The 21596-nt window shown below is 47.3% G+C and overlaps 1 protein-coding gene across 1 annotated transcript in view; it reads left to right on the top strand.

The window, feature by feature from the left end:
• LOC138249617 (zinc finger protein 585A-like) overlaps positions 1–21596 on the top strand; it is a 168986-nt gene that overhangs the window by 133393 nt on the left and 13997 nt on the right. Inside the window, exons 15-18 of the mRNA XM_069203565.1 lie at positions 430–519; positions 13220–13330; positions 14733–14822; positions 15682–15789. Of these exons, the coding sequence (XP_069059666.1) occupies positions 430–519; positions 13220–13330; positions 14733–14822; positions 15682–15789 (399 nt within the window). The remainder of the gene's footprint in view (positions 1–429; positions 520–13219; positions 13331–14732; positions 14823–15681; positions 15790–21596) is intronic.

Below are 21596 nucleotides of genomic sequence, written 5' to 3'. Positions count from 1 at the left end.
TTTTTTTTAAAAAGAAAAGGATTACAGCCATATGACGCCTCCCTGCCCAGGGTGATCACCTGTTCTTTGACTCTGTCCTTAACCTCTATCTAACCATGCTACGACATTTCTGGTCCAAAAGGTTTCCTGCAATAGACTCTCCATATGCGTGTTCTCGCACGCGTGCTGTGCTTGCATAACATGTACGTGTTTCTGAATTTTATTTTATCGATATATTTGTTTCAAGACTAATTTGTTCCCTGTTTTAAAATTTGATCAACAAATTCTGTTAAAATTGACCCCCACTAGAAACACAGTCCATGTGTAGCAGTAGTATTTTCAACCCACCCTCACCTGCCATCCTTAGTGAAGAAGAGTGTGAGTTAAACCTAATTTGGAATACAGTGAACACTATTAGTGTCTTCAATGTAACATTTTTACTTCTTCCAGGATTTCCTCCTCTCTCTCCTGAGCCCAAGGGGAATTTCCTGGATCCTGATGATGGTAATGAAAGTGATGACAGCACCAGCGTCAGCTCAGGTAAAATTACGGTTCTCCCCTCAGTGTATCACAAGTGTGGAGGGAAGCGAGTGTCCACGTACTGATGCACTAGAGTTGTGACATCACTGGCATTGGATACAGATTTAACTCATCAAATTCTATGTTTTCCCACTCATTCCTACTCTTCCGTTTCTTTCCAGCTTTTGTCCTCAACCCATTCTCATTCCTGCTAGACACATAGGGGGTCATTCTGACCGCGGCGGGCGGCGGTCGCCGCCCGCCATGCGGTTACCGCTAAATGACCGCACCGCGGTCACAAGACCGCGGCGGCCATTCTGGCTTTCCCGCTGTGCTGGCGGGCGACCGCCAAAAGGCCGCCCGCCAGCACAGCGGGAAAGACCCAGCAACGATGAAGCCGGCTCCGAATGGAGCCGGCGGAGTTGCTGGAGTGCGATGGGTGCAGTAGCACCGGTCGCGAATTTCAGTGTCTGCTAGGCAGACACTGAAATTCTTTTTGGGGCCCTCTTACGGGGGCCCCTGCATTGCCCATGCCATTGGCCATTGGCATGGGCACTGCAGGGGCCCCGCGGCACCCCCTACCGCCATCCTGTTCCTGGCGGGAGACCCGCCAGGAACAGGATGGCGGTAGGGGGTGTCAGAATCCCCATGGCGGCGGAGCGCGCTCCGCCGCCATGGAGGATTCTCAAGGGCAGCGGAAAGTCGGCGGTACACCGCCGACTTTCCGTTTCTGGCCGCGGCTGAACCGCCGCGGTCAGAATGCCCAGCGGTGCACCGCCAGCCTGTTGGCGGTGCTACCGCGGTCATTCGCCCTGGCGGTTTTTACCACCAGGGTTAGAATGACCCCCATAATATGCTATTAGCAACGTGTAGAGTAAAAATCCCAGGCACGGTAACTCTGATGCTGTGCTCCTGATTTCAGCAGTTCAGAGAAGCCCTTTGTGTTTTGTTGTAGAGGAGACTTATGATTTTCCACGATGATGTGACATGTTTGCCCTCCTAACAGGGGACCAGACTTTCCTTTAGAGGGAGGAACGACCAACAGTGGGCCTCCCTTTCAAGGTGACTATTAGGGCTTGGGTGCTGGATGGTTTCACCTTAATACTTTGCGTGGAAATCGATCTTTTCACAGGAACCCCACATATTGGGAAGAGGTTCACTTTCCATTTCAGGTAACTTTGGGTGCCCATTCATGACTAGACCCCAAAATTACTCTGGTCCTTGTGTGTCAGACTATCTAAGGTTGTTGAGTGTACCGTTGAGTCAACAACTTGTATGGTAGTGGAGAGGGGCTCTTTTTGTTTACCCTACAGCTTTTAGCAAGCTGGAACAAGTCAGTCGAAAGGTAGTAACACTGGAACAAAAAAAGTGGCAAAGGTTATGAATAATGGTTCCCACCTCCGACAAAAGGTTGAGCTATGTGAATATCTCCTGTATCTTCAGTGTCAGGAGATCTGAAGTTACAGCAGCAAATTCTAAATTTTCATTTTTCCCTTTTGCGACTCCCATCGCCTGCCACAAAGAGGACAACATCCTTTTGTACCAGACACTTACAGTGGCATAACAGATCCATGGTGGATAGTTCCAGGAAGGCAATCCAGTGAGGAGTGCAGATTCTGCCTGTCCTACTCAAAATTACATAATTTCATTCACTTACTCAAAATAAATACCAACGTTTCAACGAAATACAGCAAGATGATGTATAAATGTAATTATTAACAGCTCTAGTTTGCTAGAGAAGGCATAAAGTATCTAATATGCGGCAGCCAAACTCATCCTCAACTTCCTACATAGAAGTCGCATCACACCTCTGGGAACCCCACTGGCTTCCAATACACAAACACACTCAGTTCACACTCCTCACACACTGGTTCAAGGCACTACACAACTTAGGCCCCACCTACCTCGACATTCGTATCTCCTTCCGCCAATCACCCAGAGATCACCACTCTGCAGGACCTCTACTCGCACACATTCCATGCACATACAGAACCAGATCCAGAAGGCAAGCATTCTCTGGCGTCAATCCTAAAGCACGGATCGACTTCCCACATCACATCAGAGCCCTACCTCCTTGTTTCTTGAAATCTGCAAGAAGCCGAAGACTTGGCTTTTCAATTAATCACGCTGCCCCAGTTGTGACTGGACTAGACACACACATAACACACACACACACACTCTCTCTCTCTCTCTCTCTCTCTCTCTCTCTTTTTCTCGCTCTCACTCACGGTGGTTCCTACCAACAGACTCTGAGGAATAGATCTCAGAGTTTTCCAAAGCGAATCTTTGGTGTTCTGATTATTAACTTGTGGTGTCTGCTTCAACTTGAACTCCTAACTGAAAATTAGTCAGCTATCAGTGCTCGCACAGGGTGTTAACTGAGGTTGTTAGAACATTCTGTCCCCCTACAGTGTTACGTTCTAAAAATAAAATCCTTTTTAGGGCATTACATGTTTTAAAATGCCTTATGGCGGTCACTTTGGCATTGGGTGAAAATGGCACCCTAGCTAAGTGGCTCCTTCCACCTCGACTCTTACATGCAACAAGACAACGATTTGCATCTCTCAACAAGGAGAAGATATGCTCTGTAGATGACAGTAGCTGTTACAGACTAGATGTGTTTGTCTATGCACCCTCAGCTATCTTGGTGCAGATATAAACTATTGATTTTTGGTCTTGTTTGTGGCCCTCTGCTTTGTTATTTTCCCTGGATGATGGTGGATCCAGTTGGAGGTAGACCTCTCCTTGACTTGCTGCAGACTGCTGCACGCTTCTTCGCTGAACCCGCAAGCCTATGCAGTGATGCCGAAAGTCTGGAGCAGAATGGACAGCCCGTCAGGCACTACTGAGAGAAGAGAGCGGAGACAGCCATCGTCTTAGTAATATGCCAGCTTCTGGAATGCTGGACACAGTCTGTATCCTCTGACTCAAGGATTATTGTTGTGCAGCCAAATCATCTTCTGGCAGGGCAGAGGTCTTGCTGAATCATTTAGCAGAATATCCAACTTCTTTAAATCATCAGTTTAATGGGATTAATTATTAGGATAATTAACAAGTAAACTGATAACTGATCATACCATGAGGCAGAAATATTTCACAGCTTGCAAATAAATAATGTCATAGGTAGAGTAACAAAAAGCCTTAAGAATAGCCAAAAAGATGGATTAACAGGCATAATGATGATTATTAGAAATGGGGTCTCTAGTTGGCAGTCGGTTTGCACCCTGTCCAAGTAGGGACCCTCACTCTAGTCAGGATAAGGGAGATACCCGCTCAGATAACCACTGCTCACCCCCTTGGTAGCTTGGCACGAGCAGTCAGGCTTATCTCAGAAGCAATGTGTAAAGCATTTGCACATAACACACAGTAATAAGTGAAAAAACTACAAAAGGACACCGCACTAGTTTTAGAAAAATAGCCAATATTTATCTATTTAAAACAAGACCAAATATGATAAAAATCCAACCTACAGTAATAAAAATATGAATTCTGCAAGATTTACTCAATAATACAGTTCCTTGAAGTCAATAGCTCCACCTGGGGCTATCACAGCATCATGAGCAACAAAACCAACAGTTCAGGCTGGCCGCTGCATCGCGGGCCAGCTACGGTGTCTGGAAGAACCGCAAACAGTACCTTGGATTTGAAGGGCGTTGTGATCCTCGCTGTGAGCTCCGGAGAGCGGCGTCGCTGACGTCACTGCGTTTGTTCCAGAGCCGGTGCAGGAGTCGTTGGGCCCTTGAAGTCACACGCCTTGGGAATCGAACTCCGGGCTGATGAAGTCAGGTGCCCCGACGTTGAAGAGTTGATGGCGTCGGGGCTGCAGTGCGAAGCCGGACGATGCTTTGTGTGGTTCCCACAGTTCATGGTGCAGGCAGCAGCTCGGTGACGGCGTCCAGCGGCGTCGGTGAGACCAGGGCTGCGGTGTGAAGCGGGGCAGTACAATGTGCTGTGTCCACAGGCCACGGTGCAGGCAGCAGCGTTGTCGTTGCAAAAGCGCTGTTGTCGGTAGGCCCAAGCCAGCAGTGCGGGCGGGACGGTGCATTGTGACTCTTTATGGTGCAGTAAGGGATGCCTGGTTATGACACTAGAGTCAATGGTGCTGGCGTCGGTGGACCGGGGCTGCAGTGCGGGACGGGCTGGTGCTTCATGCTCCTCACAAGCAGTGTCCACAGGCCATGTTGCAGGCAGTGGCGCCGGTGTCAGCAGGAGTGGCGGCGGCAGGTATGCTCAGGCTGCGGTGTGAGCAGGCGATGCTGGAGTGCGGGGCCCACAGGTTGCTGTGCGAGCAGTGGCTCAGTGAAGTCGTCTGAATACAGCATCGGTGAGACCAGGGTCATGGTGCGAAGCGGGCAGTGCGACTCCGTGCGCCGTCAGCATGTCAATGTGCAGGCCAGCGGCTTTGTTGGCGCCGTCACAGTGGTTTTTCTTCTATTACAGCACAGAATACACGGTTCCCAGTGCTGCAGGTCAAGGAAACTTTAATCTTTGGTGTCCCTGAGACTTCCAACAGGAGGCAAGCTCTACTCCAAGCCCTTGGAGAACTTTCTCAAGCAGGACACACAGCAAAGATCACCCTTTGCACTCCTTTCAGGCAGAAGTAGCAACTGCAGGCCAGTCCAGCAATGCAACACATCAAAGGGACAGCACTCCTCCTCCAGCTCTTCTCCTTGGCAGAGGTTCCTCTTGATTTCAGTAAGATTCTAAAAGTCTGGGTTTTGGATCTTCTTCGTATACCCCTTTCTGACTTTGAAGTTAGCAAACTTCAAAGCAAAGTCTCAAATGTTTGCAAGATCCTTCCCTGTCCAGGCCAGGCTCCAGACGCACACCAGGGGGTCAGCGACTGCATTATGTGAGGGCAGGCACAGTCCTTTCAAGTGGGAACGACCACTCATCCCTCCCCCCAAGCTCAGATGGCTCATCAGGATGTGCAGGCTACACCCCGTGCCCTTTTGTGTCACTGTATAGAGAGGTGCAAAACAGCCCAACTGTCAAACTGACTCAGACAGACAATACATAAACAGGCAGAGTCACAGAATGGTTTAAGCAAGAAAATGCCTACTTTCTAAAAGTGGAATTTTCAAACAGACAATTTAAAAACCAACTTCACTAAAAAAAAATTGTTTTTTAATTGTGAGTTTAGAGACCCTAAACTCTATCTTTGTATCTGCTCTCAAAGGGAACTGCTTTCAAGGATAATTAAAGGCAGCCCCCAAGTTAACCTATGAGAGAGATAGGCCTTGCACAGTAAAAAAACCGAATTTGGCAGTATTTCACTGTTTAGGATATATAAAACAAACTAATAAATGTCCTACCTTAAACATATACTGCACCCTGCCCCTGGGGCTACCTAGGGCCTACCTGAGGGTGCCTGACGTAATAAAAGGGAAGGTTTAGGCCTGGCAAGTGGGTACACTTGCCAAGTCGAATGGGCAGTTGAAAACCACACACACAGACACTACAGTGGCAGGTCTGAGCCATGGTTACAGGGCTACGAATGTGGGTGGCACAACTAGTAGCATTCGATTTGGAGGCCCTGGGCACCTCTAGTGCACTTTACCAGGGACTTACCAGTAAATCGAATATGCCAATCATGGATAAACCAATCAACAGTACAGTTTCAATAGGGAGCACTTGCACTTTAGCACTGATTAGCAGTGGTAAAGTGCACAGAGACAATAAACCAGCAAAAACAGAGTCCAGTACACCATAAAACCAGGAGGTCAGAAGGCAAGAAGACAGGGGAGGCATGCCAAAAAGCTGCCAGGTCTAACACATGCCCCCTCCAGCTGAGAATAGGAGGGACTACCCAACCTCTGGGGAGTCCTCCTCACTAAGGCGGAAGAACCTGGACAGACCATCAGCGCTGGTGTTCTGTGCTAAGGCGGTGTTCCACCGTAAAGTCCATCCCCTGTAGGGAAATGGACCACCTCAACAGTTTTGGATTCTCACCCCTCATCTGCATGAACCATCTGAGGGGCCTGCTGTCGGTCTGAATCCGGAAGTGAGACACAAACAAGTAGGGTCTTAGCTTCTTCAGGGCCCAAACCACAGCAAAAGCTTCCTTTTCAATTGCACTCCACCTCTGTTCCCTGGGGAGTGGTCTCCTGCTAAGGAAGACTACAGGCTAGTCTAGGCCCTCCTCGTTTAGCTGTGAAAGTACTGCTCCCACACCATGCTCAGAAGCATCTGTCTGTACCACAAACTCCTTGGAGAAGTCAGGGGCCAGTAGCACGGGCACCATGCACATGGCCTCCTTCAGGGTGTCAAACGCGGTGTTGCACACCTCAATCCAGATCACCTGTCTAGGCTGCTTCTTAGAAGTCAGCTCTGTCAAAGGGGCAACGATTGTGCCATATCCCTTGACAAATCTCCTGTAGTAACCGGTGAGGCCTAAGAAGGCTCTCACCTCTGTCTGGGTCTTGGGGGGTGCCCAGGCCCAAATGGCATCAATTTTGGGTTGTAGGAGTGCCACCCGGCCACTCCCTACCTGGTGTCCTAAGTACACCACCGACCCCTGCCCTATCTGGCACTTAGTGGCCTTCATAGCGAGGCCTGCAGTTGCAGCGCCTTCATCACTTATCAGAGATGGTGCAGGTGGTCCTCCCAACTGGAGCTGAAAACCGCAATGTCATCAAGGTTATGCAGCACTGAAAATTTCAAGCCAAGCCAGGACCTGATTGACCAACCTCTGGAAGGTGGCAAGTGCGTTCTTCAACCTGAAGGGCATGACCTGACACTGGAAGTGCCCCTCTGGTGTTGAGAATGCTGACCTCTCCTTGGACTCCTCGGTTAAGGAAATCTGCCAGTACCCAGACGTTAAATCAAACATGCTGAGGAACTTGGCTGCCCTCAACCGATCTATCAGCTCATCAGCGCTGGGGATGGGGTGGGCTTCTGTTTTGGTGATGGTATTGAGCCCCCGGTAGTCCATACAGAACCGAAGTTCTGGTGTGGCACCAGGTGCAGCAGGCTTGGGTACCAGAACCACTGGGCTGGACCAAGGGCTGCTGGAGCGCTCAATCACCCCTAGAGCCAACATCTTGGAAATCTCCTCCTTGATACTGGCCTTCACTCTGTCAGCCAACCTGTAAACCTTGTTTTTCACAGGCAGGCTGTCCCCAGTGTCCACATCATGCGTGCATAGATGGGTGACACCTGGAGTGAGTGAGAACAGAGTGGTAAAGTGTTCCAGTAACTGGCGACACACACTCTGATGTCGTAGAGTCAGAGAAGGGGAGAGGACCACGCCTTCTACTGACCTATCCAGCTCCTTGGCAGACAGGAGGTCAGGGAGAGGTTCACTATCCTCTTCTGTCCCATCATCTGTAGCCAGAAGCATGGTTAACTCGAACCTCTCAAAGCGAAGTTTGAGGCGGTTCACATGTAGAACCCTCAAGGGGTTCCTAGGAGTCTGCAAGTCCACCAAGTAGGTGATGTCACTCTTGCGCTCCTTCACCTCAAATGGCACTGACCACCTGTCTTGCAGAGCGCAAGGCTCTATGGGGGCCAAGACCCACACTTTTTGGCCTGGTTGAAAATCAACCACAGTGGTATTCTGGTCATACCAGCGTTTCATGTCCTCCTGACTTACCTCAGGGTTCTCTTGTGCAAGCTTCCTGAAGGGGGCGGTCTGGTTTCAGAAGGCCAGCATGTAACTAAATATATCCTGGGGTGGCTTCCTAGGAGCTTGCTACCAGCCCTCTTTTACCAGTATCAGAGGTCCTGTGACCGGGTGCCCATACAACAGTTCAAAGGGACTAAAGTCACCCCCCCCCCCTCTGTGGTACTTCCTGGTAGGCGGAGAGAAGGCATGGTAAGAGGACGCCCCACTTACACCTCATGGAGTCTGACAGACCCCCAATCATGCCTGTGAGGGTTCGGTTGAATCTCTCAGTGATGATAAAACTTATAGAGCGCTCGATTGCCCGTACGCGTTTTGGTGCTGTAAGTGAACAAGGATGAGAACCAAGCCGAAGGCTGAAACAAACCAAGATGCGGTTGAACAGAACCACACTTTATGCTGAATAACCACATTATTAGCATTTTTCTAAAGACTAATAATGAATTAGCAGATTTTAGTTTCACTGGGAGGCTGTACCACTGAAGAGCTGTAGACCTAACAAAGCTTCTGCCTACCCAGGAGGAGCGCTTAAAAGGCGGGAAGGTCAATGCAAATTGTTAGCTGAGCTAGAGCAAAGAGTTCTGTTGGAAGAATATCACTTGAACCTTTCCTGCAAATAGGCAGGGCCGAATCCGTGCAGAGCCTCTAATGCAGTGCATAGCACCAGAAGGGTGATGCATTGCTTAACAGGAAGCCAGTGTAATTTATTAAGAGCCAAAGCAGCAGCTTGAGCTCAAGGAATATCAAGCAGCATCCGGGCTGCAGACTTTTGCATGATTTGTAGTTTATTCAGTGAAATGTTTGGTGGATTTTGATAGAGGTCATTACAGTAATCTAACCTGGCAAAGACCAGCGCGTTGACAACTGTCTTCCGTAAGTCAAAAGGAATAAAGTGAGCAATTGTCTTTATGATCTTGAGCGTATGAAAGGAGCAGGAATGAATCGCATTCACTTGGCTGTTAAAGACAAGTGTCTCATTCATTATGATGCCAAGATTGTTTACCTTCTTTGCAGGAGTGGGAAGAGCTCCAAGAACTTGCCGCCACCAGGAGGGGGTCCAGAAAGAAACATTATTTCCTAAAAGAAGAACTTTGGTCTTTGAAGAGTTCAACTTCAAACAGTTGCTGTTCATCCAGTTGCTGACTGCAGACATGCAGTTCCACAAAGCCTCACCTGAGTTCTGATTGTTGTTAGAGAGTGAAAGAACAATCTGGGTGTCGTTGGTGTAAGACACCAGCAAAAACCCAAAAGACTTAAAACTAGTGATGGGCGTAACATAAAGGTTAAAAAGGGTTGGGCTCAATGATGAGCCCTGAGGAATCTTACAGGGAAGAGAGAACGGATCAGAGGTGAATTCCCCAAAGGTGACCTTTTGAACACGCTCCGACAGGAGGGAAAGGAGCAAAGACAGAGCTGTAGCTGTCATCCCAAAATTGTGTAACGAGTCAACCTGAAGTTCGTGATTGACCGCGTTGAAGGCGGCAGACAGGTCAAGTAAGATAAAGGCTGCTCTTCCGCCCTCATCTAAAGTTGACCTGATTTCTTCAGTGGCCACAATTAGCGGTGCCGTGGCCGCTTCTGAAGCCAAACTGGGTGTCATTCAGTAAGTGGGGACTCTTGAAGAAAGATGCAAATTGTGGGTTCATGGGCCTCTCCACGATTTTGGCTGAAAAAAGAAGATGGGAGATGTGCCGATAGTTATTTATTAGGATCTAAAAGACTATGGTTTGTCTTTTCAAGTAAAGGGAGAATGTCAGCTGATTTCCAGGGTTTATGGGAGGAGCCTGAACTAAACATAAGTTTAAAAATTGTGGTCAAGAAAATGGCGACCGTATTTGGCGCCAATTGGACAACTGCAAGTGGGCGGGGATCGAGATGAGAACATGACTTGGTGGTGAGAATGGCCTGTTTTACCTGATAGGTACTGAGATATGCAAATTCCTCCAAAAGCAGTTTCGCCGGAACCACTGATGTAGTGCCGTTCCAAAGAGGCCAGGAGAATTGCTTGCGGAGAACTTTTTAAGTATGTCCTCAAACTTCTAAAGAAAGAATTATAGAAAAACTGACTCCATCCTGCCGACTTACTAGTGGGTGTAGAACTGAGCTTGGTGACTGTCTGAAAAAGTTTTTTAGTGGAATTCTTGGTAAATTAAATTCGCTTGGTGTAATAAATAGATTTTTCTTTCAAGGACTGGTTCTTATACTCTTCAATATTAGATTTCTATTTTTCTTTTTCTAGGAAGCTACAGCCCTTCCTCCGTATCTATTCCTGCTTGCGACAAGCTTGTTTAAGGGCTCTAAGGTTCTCATTAAACAAGTGCGCTGATGGTTTACTTCTATTTCTGATCCTGGTTTTAGGGGGTGCAAAAGTATTAGCTGCTGATTTTAGCCACGTAGAGCAATTCAAAGACAGTTGATCTAAGTCATTGGTAATAGCTAGCAGTGAAGCTTCTAGTAATGAATTAAATTCAGAGGCCTGAATTTTGTTCCATGCATGAGAAACATGAGAGTTGTGAGATTATTTAGTGGGTGGTATTTGGAAGGAATCAGGATTTCGTAAATTACGGCCCTGTGATCCATCCATGTTAATGTAAGGGTGAACGAACTGGGGATGCAGCGATTGTTGGTGAAAATGCCAAGGGTGTGCCCTGCAAGGTGTGTAGGATCAGCCACTGTGTGAGAGAGGCCAATATATAATAGTGTATCTACTAAAGATTCTGTATCTGCATCTGGAAGATTTTCTAAATGGAAATTGAAATCGCCTGGCATGGTGAAATCAGTTTTGAGGGAGACAGATTCCAGAAGAGAGGTTTTTGCGAGTTTGTTGAAGGACTGATTGTTTAGTTAGTTCTATGTTAAAAAAGAGTGCCTCACATTAATTAGATGAGACTGTGAGAAAATAGAGGCCATAGTGTCTTCATGTATGACTAGTCCTCCACCCTTTTTGTGTGCTCTGTCTAATCAGTAGATAGCATATCCAGAAGGTACAGCCCCACCATGTCCAGGCTGGGCGCAAAGTCTGCCCAGGTTCCTGTGATGGAGGCTAAGTCGAACTGATGTGAGTCTAGGAAATCAGCAGCTTGTAAGTTACTTTTAATGAACTAATGTTTACAGAGCTGATAGAGAGTATGGGCCAGATTTATAACAAACATAGGATTCAACATGGGGCATCCCAAGGTGTTGCCTGATAGATTGAGAGCAGGTAACTCCTCCCTGGATTATGATTTACGTAGCCGGGGTTGAGAAACCAAAATGCCAGGGGGATGGGCACTGGGCGTGGTCCGCTGTGTAGACATGCTGTGTTGGTCATTAAGTAGCATGTAATAGAGAGAGCTGTATCCTAACTCAGGTGCTTTGCAGTGCGAAGACGACAAACGGGTGGATAAAAATTAAAACAAATGGGTGCAGCAACCCCTTACTCTAACCGCAGGGCCCCCTGAGGACAGAACAGTTCTGGTAAAGTAACATATGAGGCAAAGTAAAGAGAGAAAGTTAAAACCATAAAATCACTTAAAAGAGGGTCGGAGCCCTCAGCAATATTGTGCCCACAAGAGAAGGAGCCAGGCAACTCCAAGACGGCACCTGTGTGCCTACGAGGAAACAAAAAGTAATGGGTTGCACCAACCGTGTCACTCAGCAATCTATGGGGACACAGTTTGTAACCGCTTACAGCTGTCTTTTTCAGCCCCACTGGTGCTGCCCCCCCTAATGCGATGCTTAAGTAACACATGCAGAGAGAATGTCGAGTGATGGCCCGAGTGTGCCAGAGCATGTGCTGATGTCGGTGGAGGTCACCTGTGACCAGTGAAATACCAGCGGTTGACCACATCATTAGTAAGGCTTGTAGTATCAGGGGCCCATGATCCACTGAGTCCTGTGATGGGGAGAGGCCAGCTCTAGCAGGTCGTGCACTCTGAACTCCCCAACAGCCACACCTCCCAGATACTGGATCATGGCATGAGCACACTGGATTATGCAGTGACTCTGGAATGGTTGTATCAAACCCCTGGCACTGTAATTGCCAACAGGTTGAGGGTATTTCACAGCCTGGCAGTTGCTTTCATTTCAGACTGATTCCACTCAAGCTGCCTGATGATATGTCATGTTGCTTGTGTACATAGTCAGTGCTTAATTTGTAAAAGAAGAAGCACTGAGGCCTAAAGTTTTGCTCAAAAGTCCACGGCCAGCGCTATTAAAGTTCGGGTGCTGAATACCAAGGTTGCTTCGGCTTACTTCCACCTCATAGCTCCTTAATCCAGCACCAGACACGGCCTGGCTCTGTATCTCACACCGCAGGTTGTCATTCCCACTTGCTCCATTTCTCATTGGTTTTATATCTTTCTCACTTTTGTGGTTTTCTGCTTCTTGCTCTAGATCAAAGTCTGGTGAGTTAAAATAAGTTCCCATCTCCAAAAACTGATTGCCCGTGGGCCCCTCCTTCAGCCACCAGCTCAAATTAAGCACTATGAATAGTAACCTCCCGAAATACATTTCAATAAAATTTCTAGAAACAGAAATCTCACCCCAGCTCTCACTGCCTTTCTGTTCTTCTTTCATTAATTTGCAATTGAATGATGTGCCACAGCAGGTGCACACAGAGACAGGGGAGGCACACACCTTCATCACGTAAGCCGAGAGCCAATGGATGGCACCGTTCAGATTAAAATCACAGCTTTACCTGATTCCCACCATGGGCCATCTCCAAGGAATGTGTATGCACATCAGACGTCGTGAAGGACAAAGCCGAGATGTCCATAGTGTCCTCAAGACATGAGATGGATACAGATCATGTTGTCCACCTGCATCTTCCATCTTCTGTTGTCTGTAATTCTGAATGTGTGACTGCTTCATTAACTAACTGATATGAAACGGATGCGGAGATGGGTGTAATGCGGTTACAGTGGTTCAGGTCCTCATCTCTGTCTCCTGTGACTGACTAAAGTCAGTGGCTGTAAGGAAGCCTGTTGGGCAAGTCTAGGACACTATTCCCACCTCCTGTGACTGATTATAAGTTAAATGGTTAAAGATGGGGATAAAGAGGACCAGGATACTGCTGTGACTGAGTGTGAAATCTCTCTTTGATGTTTCCATCTCCAGGGGAAGTCTTCACCCCAGTGAAGTTCTTGTCCAGCATCAAAAAAGAAAAAGGGGCTTATCCCATTGCTAAGAAGAACCCCAAAGAAGCGAAAAATGATGTTTCCCCTGCACGTAAGTCCTCTTTGCGCAACAGAATGACTTACCTCAGAAATCCCATGTTCTACAATTTGTAGCATGACTGTATTGTTTTGTAAATGAATTACAGACATCCGCCGCTTGATTGACAGCCAGTGCTCTCCTGTCCTTACACATCACTGAACCCATCTAACCTCAGCCCTTCTTTAGTTGCCCTTGCCCCCTCCGCGTGCCTTTGGTTCTCTGGGTTTTCAATAACAGGTACTGCTTGTGTGCACAATTACCCCTGCTGTGCTAGGAAGGAGTTTATAGGTTTCTGAATTTTTATTTTCGCTTTTACAGTTGGTCGCATAATATTTCATTATGATTCAGATTATTGCAGTTGACTACACTTCCAAAAAGCATTGGCAAAGCCAAAAGATGTCACCCTTAGGACCTATTGGCTTTGCCAATGGTTTTAGCCAAGGTGCACAGCATCCCCAGTGCTGTGCCACATTGCTAAAAAATAAACAAAAAAGCTTTCGTTTTGAAGGCGTGCACACCATGCATATGCACGGTTATAAAACGACACAGCCATTTTTTTCTTTTTAGTTACTGATCTGAGTTATATTGGTTACTACAAAAGAAAAAAAAAAAGTGCAAAGCATTTTTTAAGTGAGGAGAAACAACACTGGGGGGATTCAACACAGGGGTACACGTAGGGGGGCTGAAGCAACACAGGTGGACAGAAGCGTGGATGGGGGGCTGAAGCAACTCTGAGAACAAGGGGTGGAAGCAACATTGGGCTCTGGTGGGGGCAGAAGCAAAACCGAAGGCTAGGATGGGGGTAAGCAACACCAGGCAGCAGGTAGGGGCGATCAGACAGGCAAGAGATAGCAACATGGAGCTGGCAGGGAAAAAGCACACAAGCAAGAAGGCAATGCAGAGGGAGTGGCACACAGTGAAGAGGAACAAGGAGAGCAGGAGGCGATTGAGAGAAACACACGAGGAAGACAGCTGGAAAACACAAGCATTCTTGTAGAAACACATGAGGAAGACAGCTGGAAAACACAAGCATTCTTGTAGAGTGCTTCAACAGAAAGAAACAAAAGTAGTCCTTGATAAAGAAAAAAATGAGAAAGACATATTCATGCGTTCAAGCCCCAGGAGAGGAATAAGCACAAGAACCAAAAGCATAGCTTACACGATGAATAACAGCAAGCAAAGGAGAGTGACAATGAAGACAACTGTAGGTAAGCAGTGGGCAGGCAGTCCATACACTGTTTCATAGGCAAGATCTAAAAATCTAAACTCAGTCTATACGTAGAACTGATGTTTTCTTCCCTTTAGTGGGAAAGGAAACAGAGAGCTACCCCATAATAGTGGTAAAGACTGAAATTGGATTCTGAATACAGCAAACACAGTATCACAGTCTGAGACGTTGTTTTAACTCTTTTAGGATTTCCTCCTCTCACATCTGAGTCTGTGGTAAACGTTTTGGATCCAGTTGATGGAGATCAAAGTGATGGGAGCATGGGCGTCAGCGCGGGTAAGTAATGGATCTCCACGCATCTCACTGGGGCTGATCTGTGAATGTCCACGTTCTAGACGCCTCTGCATTACTGATGCTCCACAGTTATCTACTTACTGTTTTTCAAGAGAGATGGAACCACTCCTTTGTAATCTCAGTGCCCCCTGAAGAAATGTGTTGCTGAAGTTCTACAGTCAGTTTAGCTATTTCTCCAGTCATTCTCAATATTCAGTTTCTTTTGGTCTTTCATTTTGCACCAGTCGTCATACAATTCTATCTAATACTACGTTGTCAGCAAATATAGAATTAGCTTGGTGTTGGGTCGAAAGCCCCTTGTACAGTAACTGTAGAGAGAGTATGAGGCAGAGAGAATCAGAGTGAGAATGTGAATTAATGTTCAACCCACAGTGTGAGGACCAAACTGCTCTTCATGATGTTGATAAACCTGGAGAGAACTAAATAAGCACCATCTCTGGAAATCCCCGAAGCTGTGCTGTCTTTAGGTACTTTTTTAGCAAGCATATAAAAAAAAAACTAAAAGCACATTTATGTTTGTTTCCACCATCTTAGAACCTACCTGAGTATCAAGGTGAGTGGAGATAGAGTAGTAAGCGTGGACCCAATTGCGGTCAGTGGCCGGTCATCATAAATATAGTTACGGCTTGGAGGGGGCGTGGGTGGGTGTGCGCGTGTGTCATGCTGTTCCAACCTCCTCCCCCATGGTGCAGCTATGCTGCTCATTCCCCCTCTCGCTCAACTCACTGCAGCATAGGTTGTTGTATGTTTGGATCAGCAAACTCTATAAATGAGACTGAGTTCAGGTCTCCATCTCCTGTGACTGACAGCCAGAGACTGTTTGGTGTTTTCATTCTTACAGAAGAAGAGTTCACCATAGTGATGATAACCGACATCAAAGAAGAGGAAGATACCTATCCAATTGCACATCAGAGCACCACAGAAGTTAAAAGAGCCAAGTCCCGGGCAGGTAAGTCATCTTTCCACATGGGGTCAGAGAAACTTGTAACAGTCACAGAGACCTAAGGGGCCAAGGACACAGGGCCTTCACCTTCAACAAAGCTGTCATGATGATTGATTGATTTAAATTCACTGGAGTAGCCCAGATAGGAGAGTAGAAATGTAAATGTGTAGTAGATAGGATAACACAGAAGAGAATACAGCCTTTCAGAAAGTTGACTACAGCTGATCCTTTTACTTATAAGTGCAGAAGTACAGACGGATATAAATATTAACGGGTGAAGAATAGTGAAGAAAAATTGTCAAGGGTGCAATGGTGCAATCAAGCAGTCGATAGAGAAGGTTTGGCAGCAAATAATAGGCCTAGATAGGAGTCTTACATAATTTCCAAGAATAACTCGCTACATTACTAAGCCTACCATCTCTAGGACAATGCTATGCTTTGTAAGGGAAAAAAAACATTTGCAGTATAAAATCATGGGAAGTGAACAACAGACAGTGTAAGACAGAAAGAAGAATAGATACAGCATCAGTAAAGTAGTGGAAAAAGTCTCTCATAAAGGAGTTTGTAAAAAAAATGAGAAAACATTGTCACGCATCCCAAAGCAGTGGTACGTGCAATTACAATTGCTTGCCTTAAAAAGTTGCAGATCTTTTCACAAGTTAACATATTGTTTTTGTGCTAGGAAAATAAATACAATCTGTTTTTATTGGGTTTCACATGTAATCTGCATTTGCACTCACACACCAGACTGTCGGCCTGATTTAGATGTCGACGGAGGAAATACTCCATCACAAACAAGCAAGTTACTCACCTTTGTTGATGCCTTATCTGGTAGAGACATATTCTAGTTGCAGATTCCTTACCTTTTGAATTTCCCCCAGGAGTAAGTCTGGATCTGGAGATTTTTCTCAAGCAGTACCCTTGTGCACCATCAGGTGCTGTTGCTTGGCTCTGTGTCCGTTGTTGGTGTTGTGTGCACTGCATATGACGTTGCAAGACCTATACAGGCACCACCCCGGCATGCTGACGTTAGTTACTTTTCACGACTTTCCACACCCGAAGTGCTGAGCCATGAAGTACACTGTCCACTGCTGCGTCAAAACTAGGGCCTTGAAAGGGAAGTCCTTGTCTCTAGAAATCAGATCGCAGAGCGGGGAGGATGAGCGGGTCAGTTAGAAATCTGCAACTAGAATATGTCTCTACCTCATAATGCTTTACCAAAGGTAAGTAACTTGTTCATCTGATAGAGCCTTCTAGTTGCAGATTCCTTAGCTTTTGAATAGATACTCAAACAATACCGTCCCCGGAGGTGGGTCTGTCTTTAAAAAAAAAAAAATATTTAAGAATATTTTTATTAACTTTTAATTGTTATACAGTTACATCATTTGAGGTATTGTCATTCTTAATCATTACTATACATTCTCTTCAACATTGCACTTTCATTTATATTGAGGGCAGTTGACTGATTTACTTTATCTTAGTTACATCAGAGCATTTACTATCCCCTTCTGCAGTCTTCTTGTCTCAATGTGTTAATTTGGTTTCGTACCCTTGTCTTTCTTGGTAATGCTTCCTTACTGTTCCTTTGTCAGTATCCCTCTACTGTCACGTTCGAGGAATCATAAGTTCTGATGCAAACAAAAAGAAAAGAAAAAAAACAACTACAAACGTGATAGTGCCGCTGTCCCAATGAACGAATTGTGTGTTGGGTGGCGAAGGGGCACTGCTTCCATGTTGGTTAGGTCTAGTCCGTTACCCAGTGGTCCCCCCGTGTGTGGTGATCCGCGTATTTATCACTCCGCTGTTCCCTGTCTTTTTCCTCTGTACCACCCCTTATTTGCGCCCTTCCCATATATCCAGTGACTGCCTGCTCCCTTTGTCTGCTCTCCGTGCTATTGATAATTGTTGCGGGCTCGACCCTCTGCTATCCCCATTGTCTAGGTGAGCTGTCAGCTCTGTTCTACAGTGTCGTTGTCTTCGCCCATCACTATTTGCCTCCATTTTGTCAAGACCTCCTCCCATGCCGGAGCTATTGGGGTCTCGCGCCGACCTCTAGCCTCCTCACTCCTTAGAACCAGTAGTTCAGCTCCGGCCCATTTCAGTACATCGCGCCTCCAGTCCACCATGTTCGGGCTCCTGGGTGATTTCCAACCCATGGCGATGAGTCTCCTGTATAGTACTAGTGTAATGTCCATGTAGCGCTCCTGTACCTTCCCTATTTTTAGCCCCAATTTTAAGCCAACCAGACACACTGCTGGTGTTTGCGGTACGGTCATTCCCAGCAGGTTTTCCAGGTCTTTCACTACTATACCCCACCCCGCTTGGATCTCTGGGCATTGCCAGATCATGTGATCAAGGCAGGCATCCATGGCTCCGCATTTGGGGCATCCCATAGGGTTGCCTCTGTATATGCGGGTTAAGCGTTGTGGAGTAAGATATGTCCTGTGTGTGTAATTGTATTGTATGTATCTCAGGCGTGTGTTCATGGACACTATCGTAGGGTACGCCAATAACCTCTTCCACTCCGTGTCTGCTAGCTCTCGTGCCATGGACCCTTCCCACCTGTCCCTTAGTGGTCTCAACTGATCTAGTGTGTCCTCGATTAGCGTTTTGTATATTTTAGTGATTAGGTGGGTATTCGCCCCTGCCGTCAGCAGTAGATGTAACGCCCGGTGTGTGTTGGTTTCCACGTTGATCGTTACCCAGTGTTCCCGTACAATACAATACAATATGAGTGAGTCTTTGATGCATGAGGAACTGCCCTCTGGGGACCCCTTTACTACTTGTTAGATCGGCACCCCTCCATTAAATAGATCTCCTATCACTACTATCCCGGCCTTTGTCCATGTCCCCAAGTCAGAGTCCACCCAGTTCTCTGTCGCCGTCTCTACTCTCAGTGTGCTCAGCGGCAATGCAGGGGAGTAGGCCTTCCCCTCTCCTACTCGCTGTGTGCACTTCTTCCAGCAGTGCAGCGCCACTTTCGTCAATCCGCTCATTTCTTGTGGCTTAATCTTCCGGCCCATCATGATTGCCATTATCTCCTCGACCCCCGTCACTCTCCCTGTGCTTCTGTCCAAGTAGCCCCCATCCGCAAACCATCTGGCGGCCCATTGCAGCTGGCATGCTAAGTAGTATTCTTCGAAGTTTGGTACTCCCAGTCCCCCCTCGCTTGTTGGTCTACATAGGATCGATAGGGCTGTGCGGCGTCGGCCTCCGTCCCATACCAGATCCCTTAGTAACGTGTTAAATTCTTTGAACCACGACGCAGGGATCTGCACTAGTAGATTAGCGAAATAATAAAGAAGGCGCAGTAACATGATAATTTTTTACAGCGATACCCTGGCCATTGTGGATAACTTCAGTGATCTCCAGAATCCCACTGATGCTCTTAGGGAGCCAAGTGCTTTGCCTAGGTTCCTGTCGCGCAGGTCCAGTGGGTCGTGAAACACCTGGATCCCCAGGTACCTAAATGTGTTAGGTGCCCACACCACAGCCTCCGGGAATGTGGAGGGCTGGGCACTGCCTATTGTTATCGGGAAAACATATGTTTTGCCTCTGTTGAGATGCAGGCCTGAAAGTTCTCCAAAATGATCCAGAGCCTGTAGGGCCCAAGGCAACCCAGTGTCCCCATTCCTGAGATATATTAGGATATCGTCCGCATATAGTGAGATCTTGTGTTCGGTTCCTCCCCATTTTACTCCTCTACCTATGCCCTCCATCCTTCTATGCGCAGCTAAGGGTTCAATAGCTAGGGCAAATAATAGCGGCGACAGGGGGCATCCTTGCCTGGTTCCCCTGTGTATAAGATAGAGACTTGAGATGGTTTTTCCAGTCCGCACTCTTGCCTGTGGAGCTGTATAGAGCAGGTCCACCCATTCTACCCACTTGGCTCCCATGCCCATTCTTAACATTACCGTTCTCAGGTAGTCCCAATGGATCGAGTCAAAGACTTTCTCGAAATCTATTGCCAGCAGCGCTTCTTTCGAGGGCTTCGCTATTTCTGGCATTTGTAGAGTAGCAAAGAGACGCCTAAGATTAAGCGTTGTGCTACGGTTCGGGACAAACCCATTTTGGTCCTCATGTATCAGGGTGGATATGTACGGAAGCAATCAGTTAGCCATTATTTTACTAAGGATCTTAAAGTCACTATTTAACATTGAGAGTGGCCTAAAGTTAGTGACCGACGCTTCACCCATTTTCGTCTTAGGCAAAGGTATCACCACCGCCTCACAGAGTGTGTCCGGAAGTAGGCCACGGTGTAATGCTTCTGCATAGAGGTCCACCAGCTGTGGGACCAATAACTTAGAGTATTTCTTATGAAGTCCATTGGTGACCCATCAGTGCCTGGTGTCTTCCCTGGGGCCAGCTGCGATATCGCCTCTAGCACCTCCTCAGTCGTCACCGGGCCCCCTAGCACTTCACCGTCTCCACTGGCTAGCGTCGCCAGAGAAAGCGGCCGCAGGAAATCCCTCAGTCTATCCTTATCTAGCTCTCCTGGTTCCCTATACAGAAAAGTATAGTACTCTTTAAAGGCTTCATTTATCGGGCCAGGGCTGAATCTGTGGTCACCTTTCATGTCACCTACACTCACTATGGGCGCTCCCTCCCCCCTGGGTCTTACCAACCAAGCTAGCATCTTTCCCGATCTCCCTTCTTCCGATTGTACTGAGGCTAAGTGTCTCCTATAGCAGTGGCAACGGAGCTGTTCTTCCACCTGTGAGTGGGACTTCGTCGCCTGCTCGTATTCCTCCTGCTCTTGCGCACTTCTTTGCCCCTTTCTTTCCCATCGTGTATAGTCTCCTCTATCTTAATTAGTTCTCGATCTAAAGTACGTTTTATCCCAACCGTCTGGCTTATGCTAAAGCCCCTTGTCGCTACCTTCAATGCCTCCCACTCCACACCTCTGGAGGAGGTCGACCCCTTATTTATATTAATTTGGTCAGTGAAGTGAGATCGGAGTGCCTCTCTAAATGCCTGGTCCTCTAACGCTGTCGGGGACATTCTCCAGAGCGGTATGGGGGGTCTGTCCATTGTTGCCCTCCATTTTACTAGTAGTGGGTTATGATCTGATATGGTGCGCCCCAGATACTCGGAGTGAGTTATACTTCTCGCCATCCCGGGCGTGCACACCACCCTGTCAATTCTGGTGTGTATCTGATGTAGGGCAGAGTAGAATGAGTAGTCCCTATCATGCGGATGTTGTTCGCGCCATATATCTACCATTCCCCAGTCCTCCACCCACTCTCTCACCTTCTTGGCTGTTTTATGTGTCAATGCGCCGTGTAGTGGAGGTGAGGAGCGGTCCAGGTCTACGCCCAGGACACTATTAAAGTCTCCCCCCAGTAGTAGTTCCCCATGTTGCTGGAGGGTGATATGGCTCGAGAGGCGTTGCAGGAAGGAGGCTTGATCTTGATTGGGGGCATATCCACTACCTAGGATTATTGGGATCCTGTGGAGCCTCCCCTCCACCACTACGAATCTACCTTTTTGGTCTATGTCTATAGATATCGCTTCGAAGGGCACGCCCGCACAGATCCACATTAGTGCACCTCTTACATATGCCGAGTACCTAGTAGCAAATACCTGCCCCCTCCATCTGTGTCTAAGCTTTTCCACCTCGCTCGCAATCAAGTGTGTTTCTTGGAGCATTGCTATGTGTATGCCCCTCCTCTTCAGGTGGGACAGTATTCTATGTCTCTTTGCAGGCAAACCCATGCCCCGTATGTTCCATGTTAAAAGATTATAGTCAGCCATCTAGATATGTCATGCAGTAACTGCGGGTCCCACCTTCTCTCGCTGTCCTCTCCTTCGCT

The sequence above is a fragment of the Pleurodeles waltl genome, chromosome 8 (genome assembly GCF_031143425.1).
Source record: "Pleurodeles waltl isolate 20211129_DDA chromosome 8, aPleWal1.hap1.20221129, whole genome shotgun sequence".
Classification (NCBI taxonomy): Eukaryota; Metazoa; Chordata; class Amphibia; order Caudata; family Salamandridae; genus Pleurodeles; species Pleurodeles waltl.
This window is presented reverse-complemented; position numbering and strand designations above follow the sequence as displayed.